Source organism: Aegilops tauschii, chromosome 2 (assembly GCF_002575655.3).
Source record: "Aegilops tauschii subsp. strangulata cultivar AL8/78 chromosome 2, Aet v6.0, whole genome shotgun sequence".
Classification (NCBI taxonomy): domain Eukaryota; kingdom Viridiplantae; phylum Streptophyta; class Magnoliopsida; order Poales; family Poaceae; genus Aegilops; species Aegilops tauschii.
This window is the reverse complement of record NC_053036.3, coordinates 623712513-623723920: the sequence shown is the minus strand read 5'-3', so window position 1 is coordinate 623723920 and position 11408 is coordinate 623712513. Positions and strand designations below refer to the sequence as shown.

General features: G+C 48.2%; 1 protein-coding gene across 1 annotated transcript; it reads right to left on the bottom strand.

The window, feature by feature from the left end:
• Positions 1-9626: 9626 nt before the first annotated feature.
• LOC109764959 (uncharacterized) lies at positions 9627-10091 on the bottom strand. The gene has a single exon (XM_020323758.1). It carries the CDS (start codon positions 10089-10091, stop codon positions 9627-9629), a length of 465 nt encoding a protein of 154 aa, XP_020179347.1.
• Between the last annotated feature and the right edge of the window lie 1317 nt (positions 10092-11408).

Sequence of the window (11408 nt, the reverse complement as noted above, 5' to 3'; positions counted from 1 at the left end):
CAACAGGAGGGAGCTTCTCCACACGGCACCACCACTGACTTACATCTCGTCCTCAGCATCCTATGCACCTGCCATTTTAGCCACCGCTCGCCGCCTGCCTACCACTGAGGAGTTTGACCAAGTCATTGCTCCTACTCCTATCAGAACTGCACCACCTACCGCACCCGCACCGACTCCTCAACGCAGTACTTCGCGCCTGGAGCCTATTAGTGAGGAGGAGGTTGAGTCTCCTGCACCACTGGGTCTTACCCTCGGCAGGCCGAGGGAAGTTTTCACCATCTCCGACTGAGTGTGCCTAGCAGCCGTGCGATGTGCCAGCTTGTATGATATGTTTATATGTACATAGGTTTGGTGAGAAGTAGTTTGTGTGCGCATCATGTAGGAACTCGGAGAAGTGCACTAGCCTAAATAACATGTCAGGAATGTGTACGCACATCCTGAGTGATGTATTGTATAATTACGACTCGCGTGTAAGATATGTATTGAGCAGTCCTTCTCCATGCGCAATCAAGTATTTTCTTGAAAAATCTTGGAGTCTTTTAAAATTCCGCCTTTGCAAAATTATTCATTTTGCCACTCGGTTTTTCTCATGAGTTTTGCAAAAATAACCCAGAGTGGAAAATGCCTCGTCCCTGGACTCGTTCCATGCCAAGTCCGCCGGAAGAAAATTATGGTACCCAGACAAGCAACAACTTCACACAGGGGCAGTCAAGTCAGCAAGGCAGTGAAGCAGCATTTTCTCAAATATGCCTCCTTTATGAGCAAAGCCAGCAGTAGCATCAAGAAATGATGAACCATGTTATCAATATGGGAAATCACCGTGAACCATACCAGTAGCATTCCAAATTGTCTGAACTACAAAAGACACATCCCCCAACATTCGCTCACACTGATAGACCGCTTGAGGCCGATGATTGGCTTCGAGATATTGAAAGGATTAATTATTGCACAGTGTTCGGACCGTGAGAAGGTACTTTATGCACCTCACTACCTCACTGGAGCAGCTGCATCATGGTGGGAAAATTTTCTACACATGCACCCCAATGAAAATAACATCACCTGGGAAGAATTTAAAGAAGGTTTTCGTGGGGCGCACATTCCCAGAAGCATTATGAAGATCAAGAAAAGGGAGTTTGATGACCTGAAGCAGAGAAGCATGACAGTGACTCAGTATAATAGTCAGTTTACTCAATTATCTCGTTATGCCAACGAAGAGCATATGACTGAAAATAAAAAGATGGAGAAATTTTTGGACGGTCTGGCGCCAGCACTTAAATGCCAGCTGGTCGTACACACCTTTCTAGATTTCAAAACACTTGTGGACAAGGCTATTACATTGGAAAATGAGCGCCGCAGCTTGGAGGATATTCGCAAGCGCAAAAGGGACAAGACTACTCTTGCTCGCAACAACCGGAACAAGACTGATTTTTAGAAAAATGGAGCGAACAAATCCACGACCAATGTTCCAAGCCCAACCAAACATTTTCATGCAAGGGACAAGGACTTTACGTATCACCCAGGTGTTACTTGCTATGCTTGTGGAGAGGAAGGACACTATGCCAAACAGTGCCCAAAACCAAGGAACTCGGCCCCCAAGCCGAACAACGGTGGAAATAATCCAGCTCCCAAGCGTAACAACTTCAACCCCAATAACAATCACAAGAAGGGTCACTTGAACCATGTGACCAAGGAGGAAGCACAGAATGCCCCGGATATCGTACTCGGTACGTTCCCTGTCAACACAATACCTGCCACGGTTTTGTTTGATTCTGGAGCTTCTCACTCGTTCATTTCAAAGAGTTTTGTTTTGCAACATGATTTTTCGATGCTTCCCTTGGAAAAATCCATGATCATCAAGTCCCCCGGGAATAAGCAAATCACTCAGAGTTACTGCCAAGGTGTGGTTATTGAAATTGAGGGATTAAAGTTTCAGGCAAATCTCATCGTTTTGGAAAATAAAGGACTGGATGTTATTCTAGGAATGGACTGGTTAACCACCAACAAGGGATTTATCGACTGCTTCAATCGGACTGTAATTCTCACTCATCATCACGGCAAGACGATAAAAGTTGCAGCTCAAGAAAGACCAGAGTCACGACAACCAAATTTGAACAAGGTGGACATTTCAGAGTTAAGAAAAGTTCCAGTGGTGTGTGAGTTCCCTGACGTATTTCCCGAAGAACTACCCGGCATGCCACCAGACCGGGAAATAGAGTTCAGCATTGAACTAGGACCTGGAACCACCCCCATTTACAAGAAACCTTACAGAATGGCACCCTCCGAGTTGGTAGAATTAAAGAAGCAAATAAAAGAATTACTAGACAAAGGATTTATATGGGCCAGCTCCTCACCTTGGGGTTCACCAGTATTATTTGCAAAGAAAAAAGATGGGACACTGAGATTATGTATAGACTATCGAGCACTCAACATGGTCACCATCAAAAACAAATATCTGATGCCACGGATAAATGATTTATTTGACCAGCTCGCACAAGCCAAGGTTTTCTCGAAAATTGATTTAAGATCGTGGTATCATCAATTAAAGGTACAGACAGAAGATATCCCTAAGACAGCATTTACCTCCAGATATGGATTGTATGAATTTACAGTAATGCCGTTTGGACTGACAAACGCCCCCGCATATTTTGTCCACCTCATGAACAAAGTGTTTATGAAATTTATGGACAAATTTGTTGTGGTGTTCATTGATGATATTCTGGTATACTCAAAGACACCGGAAGAACATGCTGAACATCTTAGAATCATACTGGGAGAATTGAGGAAACATCAATTATACGCCAAGTTCAGCAAATGTGAATTTTGGTTAAGACAGGTTGGTTTTCTAGGCCATGTATTAACCCAAGAAGGTGTTGCCGTAGACCCAGAAAAAGTCAAGGCCGTACTTGGCTGGAAACCACCAGCCAACGTAACAGATGTACGAAGTTTCCTAGGAATGGCTGGATATTACCGAAGGTTTATTGAGGGATTTTCCACCATAGCAAAACCAATGACACAGTTACTCAAGAAGGATAAGAAATTTGTATGGACTAAAGCGTGCGAGAAAAGTTTCCAAGAACTCAAAAGGAAATTAACAACAGCACCGGTATTAGTTGTGCCAGACATACACAAAAGTTTTGAGGTGTATTGTGACGCATCCCGAAAGGGCCTCGGGTGCGTATTAATGCAGGACGGCAAAGTCGTCGCATATGCTTCCAGGCAACTACGAAAACACGAAGAAAATTATCCTACTCATGACTTGGAGTTGGCAGCAGTCATTCATGCACTCAAAGAGTGGAGGCACTTTTTGCTTGGGAATCGTTGTGAAATATTTACGGATCATAAAAGCCTTAAATATATTTTCACACAACCAGAACTTAATTTACGGCAACGACGCTGGTTGGAATTAGTCAAAGATTATGATGTCAACATTCACTACCATCCAGGAAAAGCGAATGTAGTGGCAGATGCTCTTAGTCAGAACCCCAGCTCGGGCAACGACAGTCTACAAAATTTGAGGCCTGAATTTCAGCAGGAGTTCACCAAACTCAACTTGGTAATGGTCACTGAGGGCAACGTGTCAAATTTGGAAATACAGCCCACCCTAATGGAACAGATTAAGAAGGCTCAGCATGGACACCCCAGCATTGAAGGCATAAAGAGAAAAGTGAGTCTTGGCAAGGCTTCAGAATTCATCGTAGACGATGAGGGAGTATTATGGTACGGGGACAGACTTTGCGTACCAAACATTGAGGACCTCAAACAGCAAATTCTAACCGAAGGCCACACCGCTCCATATTCAATCCACCCTGGAGGAACCAAAATGTATAAGGACATCTAGGAAAATTTTTGGTGGCACGGTATGAAAAGGGATATAGCCACATTCGTTGCATGTTGTGATTCGTGTCAGCGCATGAAAGCCGAGCACCAAAAACCAGCAGGGCTGCTACAGCCAAACAGGATACCTGAGTGGAAATGGGACGAAATTGGAATGGATTTTATTGTCGGACTACCTCGGTCACAACACGGAAATGATGCCATATGGGTCATCACAGATAGATTACCAAGGTAGCACATTTCATTCCCGTAAAGACAACCTACACCACTCAGAAGCTTGCCAAACTTTATCTCTCCCGTATAGTTTTCCTGCATGGAGTTCCAAAGACTATAATATCCGATAGAGGCACTCAATTCGTCTCTAGATTTTGGGATCATTTACAACAAGCTCTGGGGACTCGACTAGCATTCAGTACAGCATACCACCTCCAGACTGATGGACAAACTGAACGCGTGAACCAAATTCTAGAGGACATGCTAAGAGCATGTGTTCTCACCTATGGAACCAGTTGGGAAGAAAGCTTGCCATATGCCGAGTTCGCATACAACAACAATTACCAAGCCAGTCTACAAATGGCACCTTTTGAAGCCTTGTACGGGCGGAGATGTCGTACCCCATTAAATTGGTCAGAAACAGGTGACAGTCGTATCTTCGGCCCAGACATGCTCAAGGAAGCTGAGGAGAAAGTTAGACTAATCAGGGGCCGACTCAAGACTGCTCAAAGCCGACAAAAGAGTTATTACGATCGAAAACATTGTGAAGTTAGTTTTGAACCCAGTGAATATGTGTATCTACGAGTATCTCCTATGAGGGGCCTGCAACGGTTCAGAGTTAAAGGAAAGCTAGCCCCAAGATTTATTGGACCCTTCTGTGTGGTTGCACGAAGAGGCACAGTAGCCTACCAGCTAGACCTACCCAAAGAGCTGTCAGACGTCCACGACGTGTTCCACGTCTCACAGTTGAGGAAATGCGTAAGCAGCCCAGAGAAGCATGTACCACATGAGAGCATAGACATGCAACCAGACCTCACCTACAGGGAACGTCCAATCAAAATATTAGAGGAGTCTGAAAGGAGGACCCGTCAGAAAACAATTAAATTTTTCAAGGTTCAGTGGAGCAATCACACCGAGGATGAAGCAACATGGGAAAGAGAGGATTTTCTTCAGGCAGAGTACCCACATCTATTTGAGGATCAACTGAAATCTCGGGGACGAGATTTTTCCTAAGGGGGTAGGTGTTGTAACACTCCAAAAATTTTGATTTGGCTTTTTCTTTATTTGATTTAAAGGAGGTTATTTGAATTTTTCTAAAAGAGGGACTCTCCTTCTCAATTTTTTTATGACAACTATTTTCTTTAAAAGGGTCCTTCTCAATATTGATTTGTGGTCTTGAGGATTTTACATCTTGTGTTGACTCAACACGAATATTTTCCTTGGGAAAGTTTTTGAAATCCTTTCTTTTAGAAATAACCCTATGACTTATGGATTGATTCTTCCTCATTCAAAAATTTCTTTTCTTGCCATGACCTAAGTAGAAAAATTTCCTCCAAAACCCCTCCCTCCACTTTGGGTCAAGCCAAGCATCCTATTCCAGCAAGGCTCAAGCTCTGTTAAATTTTTTTTCCTATTTATTTTATCCTCAATACAATTTCTGTCTTTTATTGTGGGCCATGATGAGTTACACAGGAACCACCAGATCCCTTTTGAGTTTTGGTTCCAAACAAACTCCTCTGACTAGTCCTTAGTACCCTCAACCTAGATCCATCAAGATCCACTGGTCCACAGTTCAAATTTTTCAAATTCTGCTTGCGGCAAGTTTGGACCAGATTGGCCATTTTTGGTGAAATTCGTTATCTTGCTTCCCCAAAAATTCTGAGAAAAATCAGGCAGCCTCCAGATGCATCAAGAGACCTCTCCACCAAAGATCAACTCCAGAAAATTTTTCCACGTGCTTGAAACATATCGTCGAACACCTAGCGTGCACTGTTTCTGTCAAAGTTCAGAGTTCAGTGTTTCAGTTCAGTCGTCAGTGTCGTTTTCGTTAGTCGGCAGCGTCAATCTCGCCAGTGCCCTCGTTGGCTCGTTGCTCACTGCTCCTCCTTCTTATCCACCGTGCCGCACGGTCACCTGGACGTTTGCGAGCGTCGGCGGTGAGCTGGCAGAGGTGCATCGCCCCCGTGAGCGGCGGCAGCAGCACTTGCTGCGGCTGCCAGAGAGGCGCAGCGAGGGACGGCGCCGTCCAGCACCGCCCACACCACCAGAAGCCTACGCGTGGCCGTCTTCTTCCCCGTGCGTGCTGCAGCACAGTCGCCGTGGCCTGAGAGGCGCAGAGCGCGCTCTCTGCCGCCGACGAGCCCGTGAGGCCGTTCCGTCGAGGACTTGGAGTATCGCCCAAGTCTGGCCAAGTTTAGCTTCGGGATGAAGCCAGTGATCCAATCCGCAGCTGCCCCGACCACTAAACCCCCGTTCGACCACTGCCTCGCCGTAATCATCGCCGGAGTTATCCTGTTCTCGGCAACCGCCTCGGACCGGCTATAAAAAGGAGCCTCGAGCTCGCCTTCGACCCAGCACCACTCCTACATCTCACCAGAGCCACGCCTAGCTACTAGGGGGACCTCGGGGAGGCCTTCTTCCCCGACTCCGGCCGCCCCGATCCGCTTCGGGCTCCGGCACGATTCCCTCTGGTGAGACCACCCCCGCCTTCCAGTGCGTGCCAGTCGCCTCCTAGTACACCCACTCCTCTAACCCGAGCCTCAATTTGACGATTGCAGCCCTCCCCGGCGAGATCCACCACCGCCCGAACCACCGTTCGCCAGAGTGGAGGCCGCCATCGACGTGGTGCTCGCTGACGACCAACTCCACCACACCCAGGTGCAGGAGAGCACCGTGAGTCCATAGGTACCATCCACTCCCCCTACCTCGCCGTGGATCGCCGCCGGCGACCACCGCAGCCCTTGGGCGCCAGGGGCTCTGTTTTGATTTTTAAACCTGACGGGTGGGACCCCCTCGTCAGCCTCTCTCTCTTATTCAAACCGTTTTCTGAAAGCGCCTTCGGGCAAAGTACGTCTTCTGTTTTTATAAACTAGCCCCTGGAAACTTTCTGTTTCATCACAGATTAGTCCCTAGACTAAAACCTTTATAAGTTTTAAACAAAAGATAATTTTGAGTTGATTCTTTTTCTGTCATCTTTTTTTTTCTGTCTAGTTTTTTATCATATTTATTTGAAAAATATTTGGAACAAATTTTATGCACACTCGGTGTTTACGTTAGTATGCGATTTCTTTATACCGTAGATACCGGAGGAGGCGACGGAACCGCGAACTTTGCCGAGCTAGACTCCGACTACTCCGAACCAGGCAAGCATGTTTGAACCTTTTATATGATGAGTGTTTTGCATGTTTGCTTGAATAGTTAGTTCATGGCATGTTTATATGAGCATCAGTGAGTGTTATATTGCATGCAAGGCTACTACCAGTATGCTTCGAAACGTGATGTGATCTCTTGAGATGATTTAAATTCATGAGCTACTTGAATTCAAATAATGAAATAAAAGCCCTTTATGTGATGTCGCTCAGACGTCCGACTGTGGCACTCTTGTTATTTACTTTTGATATAAGCCCTTTATGTGATGTCGCTCAGACGTCCGACTGTGGCACTCTTGTTATTTACTTTTGATATAAGCCCTTTATGTGATGTTGCTCAGATATCCGACTGTGGCACTCTTGTTATTTACTTTTGATATAAGCCCTTTATGTGATGTCGCTCAGACGTCCAACTGTGGCACTCTTGTTATTTACTTTTGATATAAGCCCTTTATGTGATGTCGCTCAGACGTCCGACTATGGCACTCTTGTTATTTACTTTTGATATAAGCCCTTTATGTGGTGTAGCCCTGACGCCCGACTGCGGCATTGTTAATTTATTTTTACCTTTCGAGGCGTCGCTTCAGACACCCGATCGGTCTTCAGTTATTTCATTGGGATTTCGGGAGGACTACCGCCTGACTTCCTTTTTATTTATCATGCAGTGCAATTTTATTATCTGAGTGCGCATTACTAATCTTCTCATGTGCATCATGTTTGCATTTGTTATATCTTATGTCCAAACTGTCTTGCGAGTACTTTCATAGTACTCACCTGGCTTGTTGATTTGGCCAGATGTTGACGAAGGCGATCTTATGGATGAAGAGGTCGATAGCGAGTCCGACGCCTAGAGGAGTCCTAGTCAGTCCCGTGCGATCCTGGAATTGGTCACTTGTATTATATACGCTTCCGCTACCCAGAATAAAAGTCATCGAGCCTCACTCCGGTGCTCGATGAGTTGTAAGATTTAGGAGTCATGTCACCCACTTCACTGTGACATATCCACCACCACTTTTATTACGAGTCAGTAGTTATGCCACCATACCCCTTTGTGTCATATCCGCCTTTATGTATAATATCGGCGTGCTTGTAATAAATTGTTGAGCAGCCTCAGCTCAACCCTGTATAATATTTAGTACTTCTGGATTTCTGTATCAAGGATTGTCTACTAGTAAGAAGGATTCTTCTATACTGGTCCGATAAAAGGGGCGGTTTCTCAATAAACGTTTTATCGGAAAACCGGTCCTGACACCGACTCGCGGAAACATGACCATAGAAACTGGGCCGTGGAGCAAGAGAAGAAGATGTGGTTAGCATCCTCCACCATGCCGCACAGGGGGCAGATCCCATCTCCAGGTCCATTACGCTTAAGGACCTCCACCCCAGACGGGAGGCATCCATGGATCCACTGCCATAAGGAGATCCTGATTGGGCAAGCGGATGTCCCAAATCAAACTAAAGGGCTCGGGGGCCGGCGAGGGGGCGATGGACACATAGAGGGATTTAGTGCAAAAGCAGCCGGAGGGCTCCACTCGCCAGGATATGGAGTCAGGGGTGTCCTCAACGTTCATCGGGAGGAGGGCGATGTCCTGGAGGAGGGCATCCCATGCGGCCACTTCAGGCGGGCCAAAGGCGCGACGGAAGGCGAGGCGCCCTAAGTCAATAAGGGCTGTCTCGACAAAGACCCGAGGGTCCACCACAATGGCAAAGAGCTCCAAGAATCTCGTTGCCCGGGGGAGGTCGCCGATCCACCGATCAAACCAGAACAGGGTCGAGGATCCAGTGCCAACCGAGATGAACGTGCCAATGTGGAGTTCTGACGCCGCCGCCCGTTAGCGACCGCCTGGAAATAGGCGGTGTTGGCGTCGCCGTGGAGCAGCCACCGTTGGGTACCGCGCAGCCTCCAGTAAGCCTCCTCATCTGTGTAGATGGTCGAGAGCTGGTCCTCGAGATCATATCTCCGCATCCATTCATCCGGGGAGATCCCGGAGGTGTCGGCGCGGGCGTCCAGGGCTTGGATAGCCAGCAGGAGGGCCTTTTTGCGCTCGCATAGGTCACAGGCCAAGGTTAGCGCCCCATCCCTTCATGAATTGGCGGGCGAGCTTGGCACAGAACTGCCACGAGTCAACTGCGGACGTGGAGCGATGCGGGGAAGAGCGAGCGGAGATCCACCATGCGACGACCGCCTCCCGGAATCCCGCCTGATTGAGCCAGAAGAGCTCAAACCGGAAACGCGGCATGATGGGGGCGGGCGCTCATCCGCGATGTAGAGGAGGAGAGGGACGTGGTCAGACCCGATCCGGGTAATCGCACAAAGCGATGCCAAGGGGAAGCATACCTCCCACTCCGGGGAAACTAGGACGCGATCCAAGACAGATTGCGTTGGGTCTACTTGCCGGTTTGTCCAGGTGAACCGGGCACCCGTCCATTCTAGTTCACGGAGTCCGAGCTCCGCGATCTAGTCATTGAACAGCTGCATCCGGGGAGGTTGATCCGGTCATTATTCTTCTCATCCGTGGAGTGGATGAGGTTAAAGTCTCCGCCCACAACTACTGGGAGGAGGGAGTTTGAGATCTTTTGATGTAGCTCAACAAGGAAGGCCGGGGAGCGGCGGTGATCCGCCTGTCCATACACGATCACGATCTCCCATTTGAAGTTAAGTGCATGCTCAAAGTTCTCCATACTAACGTAGAATTCTCCCCGGTCCATGCCACCCACCTCGAAGGTGGTATCCTTTACACCTAAAAGGATGCCACCTGAGTGCCCCGTGGTCCCACTAGAAGGGAGCCAATGCCAGGCGAAGAGGTGGGAACTAAGACAGTCGAGCTCGTGGAGGGAGAACTCAGTGCGCATGGTTTCCTGGATGGCAATGATGACAATATGTTCGTCACGCATGTACTCGATGAGTTGGCGGCGTCGGCCATCATGGCCGAAGCCACAGATGTTCTAGAAAAGGGCCCGCATCTACACTCCCATCGGGGGGCTGCTTGACCCCAGGACACGAGATGCGCTCAGTGCGCGGAGTGCAGGAGTGCGAGAGCGGGTGCGTCCCCGGATCACCTCGTCGGCCACCGGTGGAGCCCGACCCGCTGGAGTGGTGGTCGGTTCCGCGGGATGGCGGAGGAGGCGAGCCCGGGTTTCAGCAAGCTCGCCATCTAACATCTCGCGGGCCCTAATGGCCGCAATCTGCTCTAAGGGGGGACCAACTTCCCCCCTGAAGATGATGGCCGAGTCAGTGGCCACCTTGGCGAGGTGGCCAAGAGGAACGGCCTCAAGCGCGGAAAAGGAACAACCGGAAGAAATGGGAATGACGGAATCATCACCTGGCTCAAGGTTCCGGGCCGCCGCCCGGAGCTCAGCACGCTCGGGGACGGACGGAGCCGGGGAGTCCGCCGGACGGGCCGCATCGAGGCGGGCACTGCGGCGAGACGCAGTCACCGGCGTCGAGGTGGAGCGGGCCCGCTGGGTGTACGCCACTGTCCGTGGGGGGTGCTGATGACCCACAAGTGTAGGGGATCTATCGTACTCCTTTCGATAAGTAAGAGTGTCGAACCCAACGAGGAGCAGAAGGAAATGACAAGCGGTTTTCAGTAAGGTTTTCTCTGCAAGCACTGAAATTATAGGTAACAAAAGTTTTGTGATAAGATAATTCGTAACGGGTAACAAGCAATGAAAGTAAATAAGGTGCAGCAAGGTAGCCCAATCCTTTTTGTAGCAAAGGACAAGCCTGGACAAACTCTTATATGAAGGAAAACGCTCCCGAGGACACATGGGAATTATCGTCAAGCTAGTTTTCATCACGCTCATATGATTCGCGTTCGTTACTTTGATAATTTGGTATGTGGGTGGACCGGTGCTTGGGTACTGCCCTTTCTTGGACGAGCATACCACTTATGATTAACCCCTACTGCAAGCATCCGCAACTACAAAAGAAGTATTAAGGTAAACCTAACCATAGCATGAAACATATGGATCCAAATCAGCCCCTTATGAAGCAACTCATAAACTAGGGTTTAAGCTTCTGTCACTCTAGCAACCCATCATCTACTTATTACTTCCCAATGCCTTCCTCTAGGCCCAAACAATGGTGAAGTGTCATGTAGTCGACGTTCACATAACACCACTAGAGGAAAGACAACATACATCTCATCAAAATATCGAACGAATACCAAATTCACATGACTACTAATAGCAAGATTTCTCCGATGTCCT

Coding starts and splice junctions, on each gene's coding strand:
- LOC109764959 (XM_020323758.1), bottom strand. CDS start 10,091: ATGCGTGACGAACATATTGTCATCATTGCCATCCAGGAAACCATGCGC.